General features: G+C 43.6%; 2 protein-coding genes and 1 long non-coding RNA gene across 5 annotated transcripts in view; 1 reads left to right on the plus strand and 2 right to left on the minus strand.

The window, feature by feature from the left end:
• The window catches only part of LOC309361183, a 187,318-nt gene that overhangs the window by 133,591 nt on the left and 30,411 nt on the right, over positions 1 to 23,316 (plus strand). The window lies entirely within an intron of this gene.
• LOC309361140 (fragile X messenger ribonucleoprotein 1-like) overlaps positions 1 to 23,316 on the minus strand; it is a 222,030-nt gene that overhangs the window by 76,498 nt on the left and 122,216 nt on the right. For all 3 annotated transcript variants that reach the window (XM_081896098.1, XM_081896099.1, XM_081896097.1), the window contains 2 exons: positions 20,442 to 20,520; positions 19,149 to 19,258 (listed from right to left, as the gene is read on the minus strand). In XM_081896098.1, coding sequence (XP_081752224.1) covers positions 19,149 to 19,258; positions 20,442 to 20,520 — 189 coding nt within the window. The remainder of the gene's footprint in view (positions 1 to 19,148; positions 19,259 to 20,441; positions 20,521 to 23,316) is intronic.
• Positions 1 to 23,316, minus strand: part of LOC309361155 (uncharacterized protein) — a 140,164-nt gene that overhangs the window by 63,904 nt on the left and 52,944 nt on the right. The window lies entirely within an intron of this gene.

A 23,316-nucleotide genomic window follows, 5' to 3' on the forward strand; every position in this document is an offset into this window, starting at 1 on the left:
TGCTCTAGTTATCTCCCGCTTGGACTACTGCAACGCGCTCTACGTGGGGCTACCTTTGAAGGTGACCCGGAAACTGCAATTAATCCAGAATGCGGCAGCTAGACTGGTGACTGGGAGTGGCCGCCGGGAGCATATAACACCGGTTCTGAGAGATCTGCATTGGCTCCCAGTACGTTTCCGAGCACAATTCAAAGTGTTGGTGCTGACCTTTAAAGCCCTAAACGGCCTCGGTCCTGTATACCTGAAGGAGCGTCTCCACCCCCATCGTTCAGCCCGGACACTGAGATCCAGTGCCGAGGGCCTTCTGGCGGTTCCCTCATTGCGAGAAGTAAGCTTACAGGGAACCAGGCAGAGGGCCTTCTCAGTAGTGGCGCCTGCCCTGTGGAACGCCCTCCCAGCAGATGTCAAAGCAATAAACAACTATTTTACTTTTAACAGACAACTGAAGGCAGCCCTCTTTAGCGAAGTTTTTAATGTTTGATGCTGTACTGTTTTTAATATTCAGTTGGAAGCCGCCCAGAGTGGCTGGGGAAACCCTCGCATTTTGCTTGCCTTCTCTCCCCCGCTATTTGTAAGGCCTCGTTGGACAGTTTTCCATCATAGCTGTTCTCAAAACAATTACTTCAGCCCCCCTCCCCAACTTCAAGGTCAGAGCTACTTACTCTTATCTCTTTCCCACTGAAAGGTTCAGAGTTGGAAAATTCCACTTCCAAGCCTTCCAGTAACTTCGCCTCTTTACCTCCCAAAGCCCTGACACCTCTTAATACATATAAAAATTTTAAGCTATTTAAAAATACAAAGTTAAAAATGTTTAAGAATATCAACCAGTAACAGCCAATAAAAAAATGAAAAAAACAAGAAACATAAAGGGGAGGAGGAAGAAAACCAGCAAGATGTTGGTATCACCTAGTAAAGAGGTGGTTACTTAGAGTTAGCTGTTGAAGAACTTTAATCAATGTGGGTAGACGGAATAAGTTTTTCTTCAGGATCCAATTTTCTATATAATATTGTATTCGAAATATGTTCCAGCTATATTCCAAATAAGCTCGATATATTTTATAATCCAAAAGCGACCATATAAAAATGGCAATTGTAATCCAAATGTTATTATTGTTATTATAAGGCAGTGAGTGGCAAGGTCCAGTCCTTATAATTATAATTTCAAGTGCAATGCCCCGGTCTTCATTTAATGTAAATATGGGAAAAGCCACTATACAGCTTCCTCCTTCCAAGTCAACGCCACACTCTTCCAGGCACTCTTGTCTCCCTGGGGTTACTCTCCAAATCCAACAGAGTGTTCTCCTGCCAAGCTTCGGTAGTACATGCAAAATTCCAGGGTCCTTTTAACTTGTTGCAAGACTGTTTGCCAAGTCTCTATATCTTAAACCAGCACAGAACTTGCCTGCTCACTCAGCCTTCCACTCACAGAGATCACAAAAATCTTCCATCCAAGTTCCAAAAGGCAATAGCTGAAATTCAGTCAAAATTATTAAATCCCACAGAACTGGAGTCTCTGGATGCTTGTCAGAGTACAGCTTAAAGTTGTAAAAGATGCTCTAATGGCTATATAAAGGCTCTTCCACAATTTAGCGGACCCACCTGCTACATTGGGGCCCAGTACGGGCCGAATGATCTCCTGCAATGATTTTGTAAAGTTTTTTTTGCAGATAAAGCTGCTCAGATTTGGGAAGAGGTAGACTCCACCGTGGGAGCAGGGCCGGGGTGGGAGAGTGCTAGAGTCCTGTCTAGTCAAGTTGCGCGGGATCAATTCCAATCTGTTCCCTCTGAGGATGTGGACAGGCTGCTTGGATGAGTGAAACCAACCACCTGTCTGCTTGATCCTTGCCCATCCTGGCTTATAAAAGCTAGCCGGGAAGGGCTGGGCGATGGGCTCTGCGGGGTGGTGAATGCTTCCCTCTGCGAGGGAGCCTTCCCAGATCCACTGAAAGAGGCGGTTATCAAACAGCTTCTTAAAAAAACATCTTTAGATGATGCCAATATGGCCAACTATCGCCCAGTCTCAAATCTTCCATTCTTGGTCAAGGTGATTTAGAGAGTGGTTACTGAACAACTCCAGGCACGCCTGGAAGTAGCAGGCCATTTGGATCCCTTCCAGTTGGGATTCATGCCTCATGATGGGACTGAAACTGCCTTGGTCGCACTGGTCAATGATCTCCGGAGGGCTAGGGACAAAGGTGAGAGCTGTTTCCTAGTTCTGCTGGATCTCTCAGCAGCTTTTGACACCATCGATCACAACATCCTTCTGCTGGGGGCACTGTTATACAGTGGTTCCACTCCTTTCTCCTGGGCCGTGTCCTGAAAGTGGTGTTAGGGGATGAGTGTTCAGACCCCTGGGCTCTCACTTGTGAATCAGAACCAGTGAAGGGGGTGACTGTCTTGTGTGAGTGCCTGGAGGCGGTTGGTGGATGGGTGGTGGCTAACAGATTGAGGTTGAATCCTGAAAAGACAGAAGTACTGTTTTGGGGGGACAGGGGGCGGTCAGGTGTGGAGGATTCCCTGGTCCTGAATGGGGTAACTGTGCCCCTGAAGGACCAGGTGCGCAGCCTGGGAGTCATTCTGGACTCACAGCTGTCCATGGAGGCGCAGGTCAATTCTGTGTCCAGGGCAGCTGTTTATCAGCTCCATCTGGTATGCAGGCTGAGACCCTACCTGCCCGCAGACTGTCTTGCCAGAGTGGTGAATGCTCTAGTTATCTCTCACTTGGACTACTGCAATGCGCTCTACGTGGGGCTACCTTTGATGGTGACCCGGAAACTACAACTAATCCAGAAGGTGGCAGCTAGACTGATGACTGGGAGTGGCCGCTGAGACCATATAACACCGGTCTTGAAAGACCTACACTGGCTCCCAGTATGTTTCCGAGCACAATTCAAAGTGACCTTTAAAGCCCTAAATGGCCTCAGTCCAGTATACCTGAAGGAGCGTCTCCACCTCCATCGTTCTGCCCGAGGGCCTTCTGGCGGTTCCCTCATTGCGAGAAGTAAGGTTACAGGGAACCAGGCAGAGGGCCTTCTTGGTAGTGGCACCCGCCCTATGGAATGCCCTCCCACCAGATGTCAAAGAGAAAAATAACTACTAAACTTTTAGAAGACATCTGAAGGCAGCCCAGTTTAGGGAAGCTTTTAATGTTTAATAGGTTATTGTGTTTTAGTGTTTTGTTGGAAGCCGCCCAGAGTGGCTGGGGAAACCCAGCCAGATGGGCGGGCGGGGTATAAATAATAATAATAATAATAATTATCTCATCTCTCATTCACAAATCTCTACTTGCAGAGCCTGTCATTCAGAAAACGGAAGTAGATTTCGTATTTAGTTTCCATCTTCTCCAAATTAATTTTAAAGTCCAAATTTATTAAATAAAATATCTAAAAGCTTTTGGCATTGATTACCTTGTTTGGAAAATCAGCTGCTTTTGGTGGTGACTTGTGGCTTCAGCTACTGGACTGCGATATCACCGTGAATGGACTCAAGCCGCTTCCCGCTCCCCCCCCCTCGCTGCAGACGCAGCAGCAAGAAAGCAGAGAAGCTGCCGCGAGTTACCCCATTTCATCTGGTCCCCTTGAGACCCCACTCTTCTGTGGGGCTTTTTCAGGGGAGCGCGTAGCCCTAGCGCTTCCCCTACAGGTCCAAAGTAGCCCAAACAGACGTCTTTAACAGGGCGAACCGCTTCGCGCCACAATCCCACTTCCCAGGCAGACTGGAAGTCCTCTATCTGCCAAATAATTGTTAATTGTCTTTCGGTTCTCTTAGTCATCCCTTTCATTGCTGTTACTACTGTATGCATTCTCTTCTTCACTTTCTAAGCCTTCATCATTTACCACATCAAGGTACTCAGGGCACATAGGTTCTTCAAACCACTTAATTTTGTAATTCCCATTACATAAATACCACCCATGTTTCACCAGATCAATTCCGTGGTATGGGTTTTGCTGGTTAGCTTTCTCCCATATTAGTGCAACAGCATTGCTTCTTTTTAACTTTTCACAAATAGCAGCTCTTGACAGGGGAAGAAGAGTGGGATCAATACTTTGAATCTACTGTAAAGGTTGTCGCTGCAGCACATTTTATTTTGAACAAATTGTATCTTGCTTGTGTGACTGATGTGTAAATAGACTGTCTATACAGGGCACACACGTATTGCTCAGCACTAGTAAATAACTCATTTGTGAGTTCCACTTCCTCTCCTACACTTGCAAAAAACTTCGTATTTGTTGTACATTATCCTGAAAGGTTTAATCTTTCCTTGTCTAGTGAAAGATGCAGTAAAGTCCGATCCAGCAAATGCATGGAAGCCAGGTAGTGCCAAAGCCAAATCATTACCAAGATCTTCTGCAATATTGGTAACATCTATAAAACGTCTTGTGTTATTTGTTGCTAATCCACTTTCCATCCACACACTACAGTTCTGGAAGTGCCTTTGATGGTACACCAGAAATGAACCTATGCTGCCAATTCTCATAGTAGCAATAGTAGTAGTAGTAGTTTAGTCGTTTAGTCGTGTCCGACTCTTCGTGACCCCATGGACCAGAGCATGCCAGGCACTCCTGTCTTCCACTGCCTCCCGCAGTTTGGTCAGACTCATGTTTGTAGCTTCGAGAACACTATCCAACCATTTCGTCCTCTGTCGTCCCCTTCTCCTTGTGCCCTCCATTTTTCCCAACATCAGGGTCTTTTCCAGGGAGTCTTCTCTTCTCATGAGGCGGCCAAAGTATATTCTTGTAGTAGACCAGTATAAAGTAAGCTTATGTGCTGCTTACTTTATACTGGTCTACTTTGATGGTACACCAGCATAACAAGAATGTCCATGTCATTGGCTCGAATGAAAATTTTTCTTTTTGAGTTATGTTGCTGAGCTATGTATTGGATATGGGAAATTATGCATGTATCAGCTTCCTGGTGATGACACTTAAGTTCAGGAATTTGTATGCAGTTCATAACAGTGTTTTGTCTTTTGTATTGATAGCATGTATCTTCAGTAGCAACGTACAGTGTTCTTTCACCCAGAATATTTATGTACTTATCCTTTTTCCATTCATTGCAAATGAAAGCAACGAGAGAGGACTTAAATGAATTTTTCAGCAAGACCTCTTGAGGGTTGTTTTTTTTTTGGAGCTTTCTGTTCTGGTCCTGTCACTATTATGTTGCCCAATAATACTGGCCCACAGTGATTGCCATGTTCAGTATATTTTATGCTAGGAGTCATGTACGTATCACAAATCAGGTGAACCTCTTCGGTGGATGTGATGCAAATGTTTTCTAGTAGTTTGTATGCTACATCTCCATAGGTTGTAGGAAACTTCATGCTATGTATCATGCTATGTACTATACAGGGCACACACGTATTGCTATCTACCATAAACATTGCATCATATATAACAGCATGAACAGGCCATGGATTTTCTTTACTTGAGTTTTGATACTCTTTTAATTTATGCACAAGTTTGCTCTTACTGGTTTTATTCAGAGATCTTCCAATTTGGCCTAAAGACAGGGGAACTGGTGTGAGTGGAAATTCAATCACTTTTCCAATGTCCCATTGTTGAACTGCTGCAAGATAAAGGAGTCTTCCAAAGAGATCACGTGTGCATTTCATAGCCTCAAACTTTGTTTGAGACTTAGTAGATCACAGGGCAGTTCACCAACATAAAAATACAAAATGAAAACACTGGGTGGGTCCCAGTGATTAATACTTCACTGGAGAGGGTGAGGGATTGGGGTAGGGAGCACTGTACTTCAGTGGTTCCACTCCTGCCTCCAGGGTCAGTTCCAGAAAGTAATCATGGGAGGCTACTGTTCAGTACCATGGGAATTGTCCTGTGGTGTACCACAGGGTTCCATCCTGTTTCCCATGCTATTTGACATCTACAGTCATGGGGGGAGTGCTCCCTCTTTGAATTTTGTGGTTTTACATATCAGGACACAATAGCAATCATTTGTTCCTTAGCAGGTCTTAAAATTAGCAGGTCTTAAAATTAGGTAAATACAACCTCAGATGAACAACAACACACGACATATTACACTGTGTCATGATTTAACAGAAATAAAGCCAAGATGGAAAAATCATGTGTGAAAAACTAAGTACACCCTTACTCCTTTCATAAGAATTAAGAGGCAAAGTAGCAGACGGGTGCTGCTAATCAAATGCCTTTGCTTAATTGATCATCAGCAAGTATGCCCACCTCTATAAAAGCCAAAGTTTTAGCAGTTTGCTGGTCTGGAGCATTCAGGTGTGCTTTAACACAATGCCAATGAGGAAAGACAACACAATGCTCTTAGAGAAGCAAGTGTTGCTGTCCGTGAAACTGGGAAGGGTTATAAGGCCATCTCCAACCAATTTTAAGTCCATCATTCTACAGTGAGAAAGATTATTCAAAAGTGGAAAACATTCAAGAAAGTTGCCAATCTTCTCAGGAGAGGACATCTCAGCAAATTCACGTCCCAGCAAATTCACCCCAAGCTCAGAGAAACTGCAAAAAACCCAAGAGTTACATCTCAGGCTCTACAGGCCTCAGTTAGCATGTTAAATGTTAGAAAAAGACAAAACAAGTATGGTTTGTTTGGAAGTGTTTCCAGGAGAAAGCCTTCTCTCTCTAAAAAGAACATGGCAGCATGACTTAGGTTTGCAAAGTTGCACCTGAACAAGCCACAAGACTTCTGGAACAATGTCCTTTACACAGACGAGACCAAAGTGGAGATGTTTGGCCATAATGTCCAGCGCCACGTTTGGCAAAAACCAAACACAAAAACTTCATACCAACTGTCAAGCATGGTGGTGGAGGGGTGATGATTTGGGCTTGTTCTGCAGCCACAGGACCTGGGAATCTTGCAGTCATTGAGTCAACCATGAACTCCTCTGTATTCCAAAGTATTATTTTTTTTAAATATATTTTTTATTAATTTTCAATTAATAACATTCCAACTGGTAACGAATCAGATGAATCTTGCCACATCATAATACAAACAATAAAGCCAATTATACATTCCAAATTAAAACATTTCAAGGGAACTTCCCATGTTCTGGATGTCAGGAGAAAATCTCTTTCACTTGTTCCTGCAATCTTCTCTCTTGTTTTCCCCCCGTTTCATAAGTCCGATTTTAACCCATTGTTTTATCTTCACAGTCCCTGGTGTATGACTCTATCATGTCCAACAAATCCATATTTCTATTAACATGCAGGAGGCAGTTTATTCTAGGTTGGTATCATTCAATTGATTTTCAGCGAAGTCCTCTCAGTGGCCCCATCTTTCATTTCACCATTTCATCTTCCAGGCTCTTCCAACTCTCCTTCTTTTAATAAGATTTATGATGCAGCAATCTTGCAAGTCTTTTAATGAGTTAATGTTCCAAATACGAGTCTTCTGTAGTGTTCCAAATTAGTTTTCCAAGTTAGTGTTCTGTGAATCTCCCGTAGAAAAACAGTGCCCTGAGGTATACTTCAATAATTGTTTGGTGATTGTTTAGTTTAGTTCCTCTAAGATCCAAGCTTGCTCCCCCGGGCCCTAGGGAAGCCAGCCAAAATAAAAGATTCACCCTCACTTTCACATTACACCATATATTAGAAAAGTCCATGCAAGCAAATGCAGGTTTTTTTAATGTGAAATATTCCCCAATTATAAACCGTTGAATGTCCTCCCCACCCCCAGAAGCCGTTTCTTTTTCTCCTGCACCACAGCCACCGCCATTTTTTTCAGCCCGAGCCTCCTTCGTATCTGATCTTGTTTTTGCCAGTTCTAATTGGGGCTCTCCACAGAGAACTTTGCAACCCAGCACCAAATTAATTTTACAGTTCCTCCTGCATTCCACTTAGATAGTTAATTCTTTCTTAGTGAGGTTCGGCAAATCATGAGTAGCAAATGTAGAAAATGAAACAACCACTCACCTCACTTAAATTGAAGCGCAACAATGAAAGTCCTTTTCAATTCAAAGCTTTGGCATCCAGGGACTGAATTATTTAGCAGGTCTTTTTTATCTCCTTCTGCTCATGGCAATGACTCTGGAGAGTTTCCAATTTGTGCAGTGCTCCACACCCAGTGTCCCTGCCCCCGCATTCTGTAGCGAGCAGCAGTTATTGGACGAACCGCGGGTGACAGCCAATCCCCCCCTGCCCTGGGGGGGCAGGTCAGCAGGGATAATTACCCCCATATTATTCCTGAAAACCTGTACAATTGGGGTCCGGTGTCCTGGGAAAACAGCCAAACGCCATGGCTGGAAACCGGAAGTCTGTATACCAAAGTATTCTAGAGTCAAATGTGTGGCCATCTGCCCAATAGCTGAAGCTTGGCCTAAATGGGGTCATGCAACAGGACAAGGATCCCAAGCACACCAGCAAATCTACAACTGAATAACTGAAAAAGAACAGTCAAGGTGTTGCAATGGCCCAGTCAAAATCCAGACCTCAACCCAGTTGAAATGCTCTGCAGGACCTTAAGAGAGCTGTACATAAACAAATGCCATCAAACCTCAATGAACTGAAGCAACAATGTAAAGAAGAGTGGGTCAAAATTCCTCCACAATGATGTGAGAGACTGATAAAATCATAAAGAAAAAATTAGTCTTACCTGAAGTGTAGTTTGGGGAGTGGGGCGTTGTATGGAATGGATGTTCACCCTGTTGTGAGACACTAGACAGGAGCAAAAACTTGTGGGAAGCAGGCTGGACACCCTCAGTTTTCCAGATTCGCCAAGCAGAAAGTACCAATGGAGTCCCTAAAGGGGGGGAGGGTCTGCCTACTTCCCCCTTCCTCAGCTCTGGAAATTTCTATAATAAAATCTCTAAATTGCTAAGTAGCTGAAAGGCAAGGAAATGCAACACAAGGAACATGACCAACTGGCACTCAAGATAGGCCATGCTCCCCCCAGTGTACAGTAGAGCACCTTAGGGTGGGGTCCATTGGATATGACGTCCCACTCCCAAAACTACACTTCAGGAAAGACCAATTGTTCTTTTTAGTTCATGGGGTGTCGTAGCCAATGGAATGGGACACACCACAGCGGAGTCACCACTTCAGGCGGATCCCATCTCTGCAATACACTAAGACCAAAGGCCACCACAGCTGTGGACAGCTGGTCCAATTTGTAATGTCTGGTAAGGTGGAAGGTGATGACCAGGTGGCTGCCCTACAAATGTCCAACATGTGCCAGAACGTGAGATGGACAGGGTAATTTAAGGGAATCATAAGCCATGAAAATATAGGCCTTAATCCACCTCACTAAGGTTGCTTTGAAAACTTGAAGCGTCAGTTTTCCGGAAGGATTTTGTATGATGTAGGTAGACTTTTAGAGCTCTGCACATGTCCAGGGAGTGCCAGGCTTGCTCCTTAGGATGTTTTGGATGCACACAGGAAGTCAGGAGAATCAGTTCTTGTTGGACTTGGAATCTAGATAGCACCTTTGGAAGGAAGGAAAAGGTCTGAACATAGCACCACCTTATCCTTGTGGAAAATACAAAGGTTTTTAGGTGTAGAAAGGGCTGAAAACTCTAGACACTCACCGTGCCGAAGTGATTGCCACCAAAAGAGAACTTTGAAAGAAAGGATCCTCAGGGGTACAAGACATATGAGGTTCGAACGTAGGTCTCTGAAGAGCTGTGACGACCGAGTGTAAATTCCAGGTGGGAAAGCGATGTGCCAATGATGGGTGTTGATGAGAGTATTAGGCCTTAAGCTTTCTGTAGTCCTTGTTGGAGATACCGAAGAATGTTTGGAATCGATATCTTGTGAGGTAGCAGGCCAGATTCTGAGCACCAAGACGCAAAGACTGTCTGTGTAGATTGATAAAGACGTTTCGTCAAAGGGCATCTGGAGGCTAGGATTGTTGAAACAACTGGATCATCTAAACCGTGGTGCTTTAGGCAGCGGCGCTCCAATGCTAAACAACCAGTTTCAGCCACTGAGGAGAGGGATATAGTAGTGGACCTTGTCACAGCAACATTGGAGAGAGAGGCAGAAGGAATGGCGGAGTGATTGACAGGGCTTGAAGTTCTGTCATCCATGGCCTGTGAGGCCAAAGTGGAGCAACTAGAACTATGTAATTGCGCCTTCTCTTGTTTGACCTTGTGAAGAACACATGGTAGGATCAATTGAGGAGGGAAGGTGGAAGGTGAAAGCAGGCCCCGTGGTCAGGGAGCTATCAGGACATCCCATGCCTCCGCCTGAGTGTCCTGAAACCTTGAAAATAATGGGGCAACTGTCAATTCACTTTGGTCGCAAACAGGTCTACTTGGAGAAGATCCCAAAGGGTTTGAAACCATTGGAAATCAGTCTGCCCAACATCCATTTCCCTGTGTCCATCCGTTTGCAGCTTAACCAATCTGCCTGGACATTTTAGTCTCCGGCAATGTGCTCTGCTATCAGGGAGAGGTGGTGACCTTGTATGGGAAACTTATTCCGGAAGATTATTGTGATTTCGAGATTAGTGATCTGACATGGTCAACTCTTCCTGGCTCTGGTTATCTATGTTTTATTACTTTCTCTAGCCCTTGTAAAAAAAGTATTTGATGTGTGGTCTGTTGGCGAATGGCACTGGTCAGTAAAAGCCTTTGATGTATGGCCTGGCTTTTTGTCTTTGATGTAGAGAGGCCCGTAGCTGAGCCTGTACTGGCCATAACAGGGCACAGCATCTATAAAATATCTAGCTTTTGAGCATGGCAGTCAGAAGTTCGTGCAAAGGCTGTTGGCTGTGGAGATGTGCATTGATGGCTACCTGGGGGCCACTTTGCCACTTCTTCAGGGCTTCTCAGTGGCAGATTGAAGTCCTGCTTGTTAATGTATATTTTACTTGCTGTTTAGAATAAAATCTGTAATCTTCTCACCCACTTGCATTTGTATTGCTTCTGAATCTAATTTTAAAAGAATCATCTTGCATTTGGCAAGACAGATGTTTGGCCCAGTTGAACAGGAGTGTCACTTCTTTCTAGAGGGACCAGATTTCATGTCACCTTGATGAACGGTGTGCGACCTGACAGTGGAGCTGTCCGTCCAAATCAAAACATGTTTGAGATGGAATTGTTGGGCAAAGTGCATGAGCGCCATTCTGGCTGCATGCAACTCCAGCTAATTGATTGAGTGAGGTGTTTCTGATTTTGTCCACAGGCCTTGAATAAACTGGTTCTGACAGTGAGCTCCTCAAATTGGAGACTCGTGTTTGTGGTGATTAGAGTTCTGATTGGGTCCTTGAAGGGGGTGCCCCTCAGAAGATTTTCCGTGCGGGTCCACCAACACATGAAGAACTTGAGATGAGGTGATAGGCACCTGTAATTGAATTGATCTTTATTACGGCCATTGGCCCGTCACACAACAGTTTCCCATACCACCATAATGTACTTTAACCTCCAAATTTAAAACCGCCAAAACTTACAAAAAAAAAAAAAACAGACAAGAACCAAGCAAAACAAAAACAGAAGACCAACATCATACATTACAACAAATTTGTAGCATAAACATCGCCCTCTGCTCATAAATTGATAGAAGACATCAATGGTGATATCACCTAATTACATCCTAAAACATAGATCATGGTTTAAAGGGATTATCCGAGCCACACAGGAGTCCGTTTCTCTTCTTTAGGGATAGGACGCTGATCAAGAATCTGGCAACCATGAGTGATCTTAGGGGGTCATCATCATTTAATAGATATCTCAATTTGGCTTCAGTCGTATCATCGGCAATTCCCTTAAGATATTGAGCAAGAAACTTGCTCCTGGCCGATAAGTGAAAAGCACAATCAAGAATTATGTGATGCAACGATTCTGGTGCCCCACAATTACAATCACATAAGAGCGATATCTGTCCATTGGAGAATCTATTTCTCAGCACGTTCGATGGGAAGGTGTTGAATCTTGCCTTTACAAAGGCATATCTATGAGCTGAGGAAGTTAAAGAATTCAAATAGTTTGGGAGCCTTAAGAGGGGTAATAAACCAAGATTTAGAGGTGAGCAGGTACCATTGCCCAAGATCATTTTCTGCTGCAAGTCCATCTCCTCTAGCTTACAGGTTACTGTTCTTTTAGCTGGAACTATATCCTGCTCTAGTAATTTGGATGGGGAGATTCCCATTGCCATTATTTTCAGCTGTAATTTTTTTACCCATGGGCTCTGGAAATCATCTCTCCACATACATTGTATCAAGTACAAGTTTGGGAGATTGTGCCATAGAGATAACCAGTGACAAAGTATGTGCTTCCACAGAGCATTTTCCAGGGATACAATATTAAGTTCCATGCGTAACGCTGTATTACTTACACAGTTGGGCAGTTTCAATATCCCTCTTAAAAACTGATTTTGAATGACCTCCAGGTGAGATAGGTTGGCAAAAGTCCCCCAAATTGAGATGGCATAAGCAATCGTCGGGATCACCTTGGCCTTGAAGACTTTCAACGCCGATGGGATATGAAGGGCCCCATCGGTGAAGAAGAATCGCAAGATCGCCAAGGAGATAGATTTGGCTCTATTTGTAACATAGGCTACATGGGCCTTCCATCTGAGGTTATGTTGTAACCAGACTCCCAAATATTGGAATCTATAGACTTGTTCGATGACTCTCCCATCAATTCTCCAATTATGGAGTTTCCGGCTCTTTGAGAAAATCAGGATCTCCTTCTTCGATAGACACCTGTAGCAATTGTGGGTAATGGCCCACTGATGAGGGAGTAGAGTCCACAGCAGGGTGCAGGCACGGTGTTTTGCCGAGGGTGCAATCTGCGAAGCTGACATGCAGAGGCTGAAGATCGATGCTAGATGTTTCGATGAGATTAAAGGAGATGCTGCTGCTTTGATCTTGGCTATCCCTCTTTGGAGAGACACTTCCCCCTTCACTGTAACCAAGAGGGCCCTGAGATGGAGGATTCTTTTGAGAAGGCGTTAGACAGCTTTTATCTCTGTTGATTAGGAAGTCATGGTCTTGCAAGGTGCAGAGGGTGAGTTGTAGATGGGCAAGCGCTTCATGAAAGGTTGGCGCTTTGACTAGGAGATAGAGAATTGGGTGCCATTTCTTCTGTGCTTTTCTGGGAACAACGAAGAATATGGAGTAGAGACCACAAAAACACTGGTGTGAAGGAGCTGGAACGATAGCTCCCATGGAAAGATGATAATGAATTGAAGACCAAACAGCTTGAAGACGAAGTTTGTTTTTTGGTAGTACGGAAGGGACGAAATGATCGGGAGGAACCGAAATGAAGTCTATTAGGTAACCTTCTGAAATAATTTTCAGAACCCAGTGGTTAGAGACAGACTTTTGCCAGGCAGGAAAAAGCTGGAAAGACGACAAACACATGGGACGTCACTGGGTTCGTTATTTGGTTGTCTTTGCATTTGAGGAAGTCTGGAACTGCTGGAACCCTTGCCTCCCTTGAAAACGATGACGAAAGGGCTGGGTTCGGAATGCAAAGTCCCTTTGTCTCTTCTGGGTTCGAAAGGGGCGAAAGGACTGAGATTGAGAAGCATTTGGTGAGAAACGATGGGCTGGTTGCTTGTCATCTCTCTGAGTTAGCAAAACTTTCCTTTTATCCTTTGATTCAATAAGGACATCTTTCAATGCCCCTTCCTCAAAAAGGTGACCGCCGGAAAAGGGAACGGTAGAAAGGTTCACCTTAAACGCTGCATCCACATTCCAACTCTTTAGCCACAAGGTGCATCTAGCCATTATCTGGGATGTCACTGCTCTAGCTGAAAATTGAATGGAATCCATAGAGGCATCAGTCATAAAGGCCCAAGCCTTTAGCTTAGTCAGAATTTGGCGTTGATGGGCTGCATCTTGGGGATGAGATTACAGTAAGTTCTCAAGCCACACAATGCATGCTTGGGCACGTGATGAAGCCCAACACAGGAAGCTCTTAAGGAAAAGGCAGCTGTTTCATGAATTTTACATGGAGCAAACTCCAGCCTCCTGTCAGTCACGTACCAGAGTCAGGCATCTCCCTCCCGGGGGACCAGATGACGAGATGAAATATTTAACACCGGTTGGTCTATGGCAGGGGTCTTAATATGTGCAATGAACTCAGGATCCAAATCATATAACTTGTCAGCCAGGGCAGTATTATTTCTAGAATGCATAGGTGCATTGAGCTCAGACTTAACAACTGCCTTCAATACTGAGGGCACCAACATAAAGTTAGCTGAGGTTAGCTGTACTATTAATTAGTACAGACACCTCGCTCTCTGGTTTTGAGGCTGACATTTTGTCAGACTGAGTTGATCATTCTAATGTGTGCATTATCTTACGTTTCAGGATGGGGGCGCTAGACTCTTGGAATATTCTTATATAAAGGGATTTGTCTTGAACAGAACCATCATTCTAATCATCATCAACTTTTGCTTCTAGCAAAGAGGATGGAGAGGAAGGAATAGGAAACTCATCCTCAGCCTCTTTTCCCATAGAGTTGAAGGGGTTAGGAGAAGAGATCCTAAGATCCAACTACAACAGAATGGGTTGCTTCCTTTGACTTAGGCTGCTTCTTTGGAGGCAAGTTCAGAGGACAGTGAGGCAATAAGGGCTTCCTTTTTTAAAAAAAAATATATATATTAAGTTTTCCATTTAACAATCCAATCATATCACATTAGTTAATCCGAATTATACCAATACATATCATAAAATCCAAATATTTTGCCGAATTTTTTTAAATTTTTGTTGGGGGTACCCATGCTTCGAGTTCAGTAAGGGTCCAATCACCTCATATTTCTGCTGCATTGATGTTCACAAGTCCCATCTTCCAATCTTCTTGCTGTTATCTTTTTTCTTCTTAATAACCTCTGAGTTGGAATTCTGCCTTAGTCAGAGGAATGTGCCACAGCGTAGGCACCGGCAGATATTCCTTGGCGACCTCCCCGCTGCGCCACTCTGCTGATAAGCAGGCGAGGTCTCGGCGATTCTTCTCAGATGTGTGAGAGGAACACACCGTTCTTCCTCTCTCCCCTTTGGTGTCCCCCAGGGAGGGGAAAGATGCAGACAGAAATCTATTTACATCTTTTATTTCTGTCTCTTACATCAGTACAGAGAAACATGTCTGCACTCAACAGCAGTAAGAATAAACTCCTCCCATGTACTTCCAGTACGGGTCATATGACACACACACTGAGCTAACATCCGGTGCTCAGTACAGAATGGACTGCCCCTTTGTTCCCATGGCAACAGTCACAAACATCCTGTTTGGCTTTCCAGCCACAAGCAGCTGCCTTAGCTGCTATAGCCTTTGCTTGCTGCAGCATTGGTGCTTTATGATAACAGTTTCCACAGGCGAGTTGAAGCAAGCATTATTATGTTTCTGTGTGGACTTTCACGCTGATCCAAAAGTCCTATTCGAGCGGCAGGCGCTATTTCAACAGTTCCGATGAAATAAAGTCTAAGTGTCTGCTCATTAATTTTCCCAGACCAGTTGCTCCATAAATCAGCCTTTCCAGGGGAGTTTTTGCCAAATCAGACGTACAATCCAAACATGATAACAGAACAGTGGCTCACCTCCCCCTTTGACTGTAAATCTCGCAACAAAGTCTGTCTCATAATGGCGGATCCCGATTAGTAACTACGTCACCCAAAAGCCTTTCGTTTCCTTTCCAGATCTTCCGCAAAACAAAGCCTTTAGTTAATATTTTTATTTCCACACAGTTTATATTCCAATCTCACTTGCTATCAATCATGTGACGGTTCTTCTAGGGGAGGGGTTCTTAGGTAAATCATATTTAAAAAAACAACGTTTCCCCCCCTTTCCGTTCCGTTTCAACATACCAACATAGCTGTGATTCTTTGATGTAGTCCTCTGTTCAATCCATCCCATCTCTTGACTTCTCAGTGGTAGATTTAATTAGCAGTTAGAACACCCTTTCCTTCGCTCAAAACATGTCCATTTACTTTTCTCCAATTATTTTATCTTAAGCAATGCAACTAGGGTCGCACTCAGAAGTAGCGTCTGGGAGATCCAGAAACTCACTCGAGGGTTTTCCGTCCAGTGCCCCCACCCCCTCCTTCTTTCGAACTCGGGGGTAATTTATTGGCAACTGCGGACGAGGCAGCATCTTCCCATCCCCTGGGAAGAATTCAGGAGGCTAATTTACTCCCATCATCAGCCTCTTAATTACCTCGTGTGAGCCGGAGAGATGGTATTGACGGCCATCTTCCAAGGTGCCCCTAGCGGCCCCCCATATAAGGGCTTCCTTCAACTGCTCAATTAATGGGGCTGGAAAGGTTTGAGAAATGGGGGATGGAGCACCGTGAGTGACTGGAGAGGGATCAAGACACTCTTGTTCCTGTTCCTCAGAAAAACCTAAGAATTCTGGCTCAGAATCAGATAAAGCATCAATCTGTGCCTCACCAGCAGGTGTCGGTATAGTCTTAGTATTCAACTGAATGGAAGCACTTTAGAGGCTGTATTGTGAGCCTGGGACTGATGTAAAATTATGGAAGAAAGACGCTTCCTTGGAAGGCCTGGGGGAGCAGTCTTAGCACGTCCCCTGGCCTTAGAGGACACTAAGTGCTTCAGTTTTTGCTTTGCTTTTTTGTAGGTGGGCTGCTTAAGCCACAAGTGTCCTCCATGGCGGCCATTCAAACAGCAAAGACAGACACACAAATACACAAACAGCCTCTGATTTTCACCAAATAAACACTCAACTCAGTTTGCCATGTTGGAATCCATGATTTCCAGGCAGCTGAGTTCCTTATATAAGCATGACCTATAACACTGGTGTGTGTTGGAGAGTGTTAGTGTGGCGTGGTTAGTGCTGAGGAGTTGCTGAGAGTTAGGAAGTCGTGTTGTAAATAGTAACTTGTGAATAGCTTGTATGTTTGCTGCTGTAAATAATAAAACAACAAGAACCAAGTTACTAGGTCAGCAGTTTTTGTTCCTACTAGTCGTGCAGCTGGGCAATCTCAAGAGTTGCTCAACAATCGCTGCGGTACTCTGCTAAGCTGTGCAACAGGCGAAAGCACTTCGAAGGTTCAGACGGTTCCAAAAGTTTTAACATGCCACTCCATGGACCAGGAGAAAAGAAAGGCAAAAGCCTTATGTCAAACCACACACTCTGTTTGCCATACTCAGGCAGGGATGGTATAGGAACGATGGTCTAAAAACAGCGAACCGGGAGGAGGTGGCCAAGTCGTTTTTAAATCAGGGCAGGAGAATGCAAATGCCACACCACGAGTCACATAAGTAACACACACACCAAAACAAAACAAATAAATACAGTTGTAACCCCAGAAAAATGGCGGTGGCCACTAGGCTAAGAAAAGGATCTCACTGAAAGAGGACCACTGTGGCAATGACACCGGCTCTGGAAAATTTATTGATTAAGTAAACAACTAAGGAATAAAAGAAGGGTGGTAAATAAGCAGAACAACCAAACGTAAAGAGTAAGGGAAAGGGTTTTTTTGTGGGGGGAAACACGTGTGGACAAAGAAAGAACTGTAAAACAAAAATAACGATAAAGGAAATCTAAAGAAAAAAAGGGGGTTCAGAGAAATTATCACTACACAAGTACTTTTACTTGAACTGTGAATTTCCTTTTAATTGAAACACAAGGCAACCATGAGATTCTGGATTGCACCCATGCTACCAATGTAAATGGTGAGCCATATTCAATTCAGTGAAGTCTGAACCTACTTGTGATACACTTAGCTAACCCCTGCAACCCTACCCAAACTACAACCAGATGACTGAGCTCCTGGTGCTTGTCAAACAAGCCTCACACAAGCAGTCATGGTGGGTTACACGTTGTGTAGGACTGATCCAAAAACAGGCCCATAAGTGCTCAGTTATACATGTAGTTGATAGTACAGCGGTACCTCGGGTTACATACGCTTCGGGTTACATACTGTCAGAGCTGCCTCCAGGTCCCAGCTCACAGAGGACCAACGCTAGCCGGTAGTAATGTACAAAAGTCTTTATTGAGGTTCAGTTTCCATTTACAAGCCGCAGCGTGCAGCCCTACGTCTAGACACTAGATCGGCGAAGCCCTGTCTGAGTCTCCACCCCCTGTACACCAGTTTAAGACCCTAGCCTTACTCCACCTTTTCCGTTGCTCCTTTCTCCTCCGGGTCCTTCTGCCCCCCGGTGTCTCCTCCTTCCTGGACTCTTCTGACGCTGACCCCCCTGACTCATGTCCCTCCTTTCGGCGGGCTTTAGGACCTGGCTCCCTATCCGGGCTACCCACTGTGCCGCTCGCCTGTACATTTGAACTTGGCGCGCGCGCCCAGCTTCCAACTTTCCTCTCGACCGTTTCCTCGCTCTCCGATGGAGGCGTGGCCAATCCTGACTCATCTCCTCCCGCTGGCGGTGAGCAGCCTGATCCCGATACCTGGGACTCCTCCCCCCTACTGCTCTTTGGTGGGGAAGCTGGTCTCGATTTCCAGCTGCTGCTCTCTGAGTCCCCTCTGGCCCCTTCTTCCTGGGGTGTCCCCCTTGCTCTGACCCTGGAAGCCCCTTTCTGTGAGTCTTCCGATTCGCTGGAAGGACTCAGAGACCTCGGACCACTGTCATCGCTTACGTTTCCTTCGGATTCCTCCCCCTCGCTCTCCGTTTCCTCCCTTTCCTGTGCCTCTGCTCCTGAACCCCTGACACATACGCTTCAGGTTACAGACTCCGCTAACCCAGAAATATTACCTTGGGTTAAGAACTTTGCTTGAGGATGAAAACAGAAATCATGCAGTGGCGGCACAGAGGCAGCAGGAGGCCCCATTAGCTAAAGTGGTACCTCAGGTTAAGAACAGTTTCAGGTTAAGAACAGACCTCCAGAACGAATTAAGTTCTTAACCTGAGGTACCACTGTACCAAATAAATTCAGTAGCCATGGAATCACAGAATTGTAAAGTTGGAAGAGACCCTGAGGGTCATCTAGTCCAACCCCCTGCAAGGCAGGAATCTCAACTAGATCATAAATGAAACATGGCCTTCCAACCTCTGCTTTAAAACCACCTTTTAAAGGAGTCCATTCCACTGTCAAACAGCTCTTAACTTCCAAAAGTTCTTTCAAATGTTTAGTCATAATCTCTTTTCTTGTAACTTGTATGCATGTAATTGGCCAGTGTTACACTAAAACTCATGACAAGTACTTAGAACCAGTAAGTAGAGTTTTTATAACAGAAATGCACAGTGCTTCCTTGTTGAATCTAAAACAGCATATAAACCAAGTCCTGTTTATTTCACATACCTCTTCTCCTGGAAGATTTTTATCATTCTCAGCCTCAATTCTGACTCTTACAACACCTGATTTATCCACGATCTCTTGAATGAGTTTTCCGTTTTTCCCTATAACTTTTCCTATTAAGACATACAGAACATCTAGAATTTAGGGGTTTGATCAGGTTAGTAAAAGTATCAGCACAGAACATCTTTCATCAACCATTTGAAAGTTTCAGCCATGTGTTGATGCAGTAGCTTTGCACACCCTTCCAGGGGGCTTGTAAGTGAATTTGGTTGAGGGCACTTAGAAGCTTGCCTGTGATTGATAATCACGCACACGCACACACACACACGCACACACACACACACACACACACACACAGAGCGCTTCACTAATCATCATACTTATGCTTCTTTACAGCAATGTCTGTTTGTCTTAATTCAAATCAGGCAATATATTTAAGATCATGATTTACATCAAGAAAAAAGGATCATTTTAATAACAGTAATTTCAATCACATATCCCTGAACAAGCAAGCATGCTACTCAGTTACTATAGCTGGAGTCTTTATACAACCTAGGAGCACTACCTAAAACTTCTGGTTAACTACAAGAGGCAGATCTCTGTTTGACTCTGTACAAGAAGGTAATTAAGAATACATCTTTCCATAACAGTAACTGATGGCCTCAAATTTTTAATGTGCTTTTATTATATATAGGTATGCTGAAAACTGCTTGGCTTTCAGGATAAAGCAGTGTATGAATATTTTAATAAATTAATTACATAACTGGAGACAAACTGCAATACATGTTAACACTTACTTCAATTAAACAAAGGCAAGTCTTCCAGATTTTAATGTGCACAACATTGGATAAGCAAGGATTTATTCAGTGGACAATATAGAATCTCTCAATAAGATGTAAAGTAAATATTATGCTCTTTAGTTAGCAAAGTCAAGTATTTATATTTCAATAATTGAACACACTGCAGAGCTTTGGTAGCAGAAGAACATAAAATGTATTACTTCCTATGTCATTCATAATGTCTAATCCAGAAGCCAAGTGAATTCCCTCACAGTTTTTATATTAAAAGGCATATTTTAACGTAAATCTGTTTGATAAATGGTCACCATTTGGTTCTAAGATGATAAGCATGGACTTTAAATAGTTCACATTGTTAGGATTTTATCTGAAACCTTAACACATGTATCACAAATGAAACTTAAATAATAAAATAGTCATGCTTTCAAATAGTTCTCTGTTCGTTCTAAGAAAACTAATCACTGATTTGACTTTGAAATCACAGCCCAAATTGACATACCTACTAGGTTTCTGGGGACTTGGATGATATCTTCAGCAAATTCAAGATAACTTCTTGCCTTCTTCACTGCATCTTGATCCTATAGGACAGAGATTTTCAACCTTTTTGAGTCCACGGGTCCCTTGACAAACTACATTCTTTCTGCGGCACCCCTATGGGGCTCAGGAGCCCACTTATGTCAACCCTTGCCTGCACAGCTGGCAGCCTCTCACCCTTTTTTGAACACCCTCCCTTGTGGAGTGTTCCCTCAGCCTCCTTCCCTCTCCCCTCTCCTTGCGAGTCCTCCAGGCAGCTGCTGCTGCCGCCCCTGGTCTCTGAGTTGCCCCCACTCCAGAGAGAGGTGCCTCCTCTCACTGCCTCACAGGGGCCTGGGACTTGTCTATCCATTTCCAACAGCAAGGAATGACGGACTGGCTGGCTGGCTGAGCTCCTTCTCCCTCTTGCTTGCTTACTTAGAGGCCACTTCAGCTCCTGGCAACCAGCACCCCCTGGCCAGCCCCAGAGACACTATTCACCTGCTGAACTTGTAGCCAGGGCTGCTGCAACAAACAGCTGTGCAAGCCTTTGGGAGGCAGAGATGTAAGAGGTCATCAGAGGAGGGAGGGAAGGAAAGAAGGGCAGAGGCCAGTATTGCCCACGGCACCCCTGACCATCATTCAAGGCACCCCAGGGTGCCTTGGTCACTGGTTGCAAACCACTGGTATAGGAAATACAATTAAAATGATAGAAAATTTTAACCTATATGATACTTGGAAAACGAAGCATCCCAATGAGAAGGATATTACACATTTCTCTGAAGCTAAAATATCGGGGTGGGGTGGGGAGGATAGACACAATTTGGATTTCGAAAGGGTTGACTCTTAATTTGGAAAAGGCAGAAATCCTGAGCAGAACAATCTCAGACCATAATCCGGTAATAATTCATATGAAAACTAAAAAACAAGGGGAAGATGGAGGCTGAATGATGAGATATGGAGAGATGAACAATTAGTGGCAAGAGCAAAAGAAACGTTGGCAGAATTCTTTGAAATAAACGAAAAACAAAACGCAGACATGAATGTAATTTGGGATGCAAGTAAAGCTTACATGAGGGGCTTTGGGATACAACAAATGTCTAGGATAAAAAATAAAAAATACAAAAATATTCAAGAAATAACCAGACAGATAAATAATGAAAAAGAATTGATTAAAAAACCCAAAAACGGGGAAATAATTCAAAATATAAAGATACTACAATCTCATATATTTAATTTATTAAATAAGGAGGTGGAAAATAAAATTAAATGGATGAGACAAAGGTATTTCGAATCAGCTAATAAGCCCAGCAAGATGCTGGCCTGGTTGACAAAGGAAAAACATACAAAAAGAATTATAAATAAAATCTCAGACCAATGTGAAGAAATAACTGACCCCGAAAAAATTAAAGCAAAAATGTTATTAAAAAATTGACTGAATTGGAACAAAAAGACGATAACAAAATAAAGGAATATTTGTTAAAAAAACAATTACCAGTAATTGAAAAAGAAGAATATGATTATTTAAATTCTAGTATAGAAGCAGAGGAAATTGCACAAGTTACAAGGAAAATGAAGATTGGCAAATCATCAGGCCCAAATGGGATTACAATAAGTTACTACAAAAAATTAGAGGAGGTAATTCTCCCAAAATTGAAAAGGGTTATTGTCAGGGAACTGCCATCGGAGCCAGAGGCGGAGGGAAGGCTCCAGAGGGATGCCGGAGAGGGTCCCAGCAGGCAGAGAGGCAGCCCATCTGCTGGGGAAGGAAATCAGTGTAACACCAGTGGAGAAGGGGGGCAGATGGGGGAATCGGAGAGGAGGCTCCAGGACTCTTCACCGGAGACCAGCGGAGAGAGCACGGGTGCTCCGCTGCCCACACCCTCCCTGCGCAGAAGACTTCCGCGCAGGGAGAGTAGGAGGAGACTTGGCGCCAAAGAACTTCTTTGCTGGAAGAAGTTCAAGAAACGCCCACTGACGGATTCTGCCAGCGACTGAAACAGCCACGAAGTGAAGGGCTGTCCAGACAGAAAGGGTTCAACCAGGTAACCTAGCCAGGAGTGGCGGCAACTTACGCACGAGCAACCCCTATAACCATTACAGTTATGAACAATATATTTGAGGAAAGAAAAATTCCATGTTCATGGAAGGAGGCCTTAATAACGCTTATACCTAAGCAGGGATCAGACTTGGAAAATATCAAAAATTATAGGTCAATATCACTATTAAATACAGATTATAAAATATTTACTGGAGTACTAGCAAATAGATTAAAACTTTTTTTGAATAGAATAAATAATAGTGATCAGGCCGGATTTTTGCTGGGCAGACACATACAAAAAATACAAGGATAATAATAATTGACCTCTTGGAATATGTAGAAATGAAACCTAGCAAAAAGGTAACTTTTTGCTGCAACTGGTGGATGCAGAAAAGGCCTTCAATAGGGTTTCTTGCGACTTCCTAGTAAAAACTATCAAATGAATGGAAATAAAATAACAAATGGAATTAAGGCTATCTATGCGAATCAGAAAGCAAAATTGATTATAAATAACAAGATTACTGAAGAATTTAATATAAATAACAAGATTACTGAAGAATTTAATATTGAATAAGGAAGGCAATAAGGAAGGACCCAAAGATTACAAGTATAAATTTAGGAACTCGGTACAACAAAGTCAAAGCCTTTGCTGATGACGTGATTATTACTACTGAAAACCCTATGGAAAATATACAAGATACCCTTTTAAAAATGGAAAAATATGGGGAAGTCTCAGGGTTTAAATTAACAGAGATAAATCCAAGCTTTTAACGAAAAACGTATGTAAGGAAGAACAAGATGAATTAGAAAAAGCAACGGG

Source organism: Podarcis melisellensis (assembly GCF_964234715.1).
Source record: "Podarcis melisellensis genome assembly, chromosome: W".
NCBI classification, from domain to species: Eukaryota; Metazoa; Chordata; class Lepidosauria; order Squamata; family Lacertidae; genus Podarcis; species Podarcis melisellensis.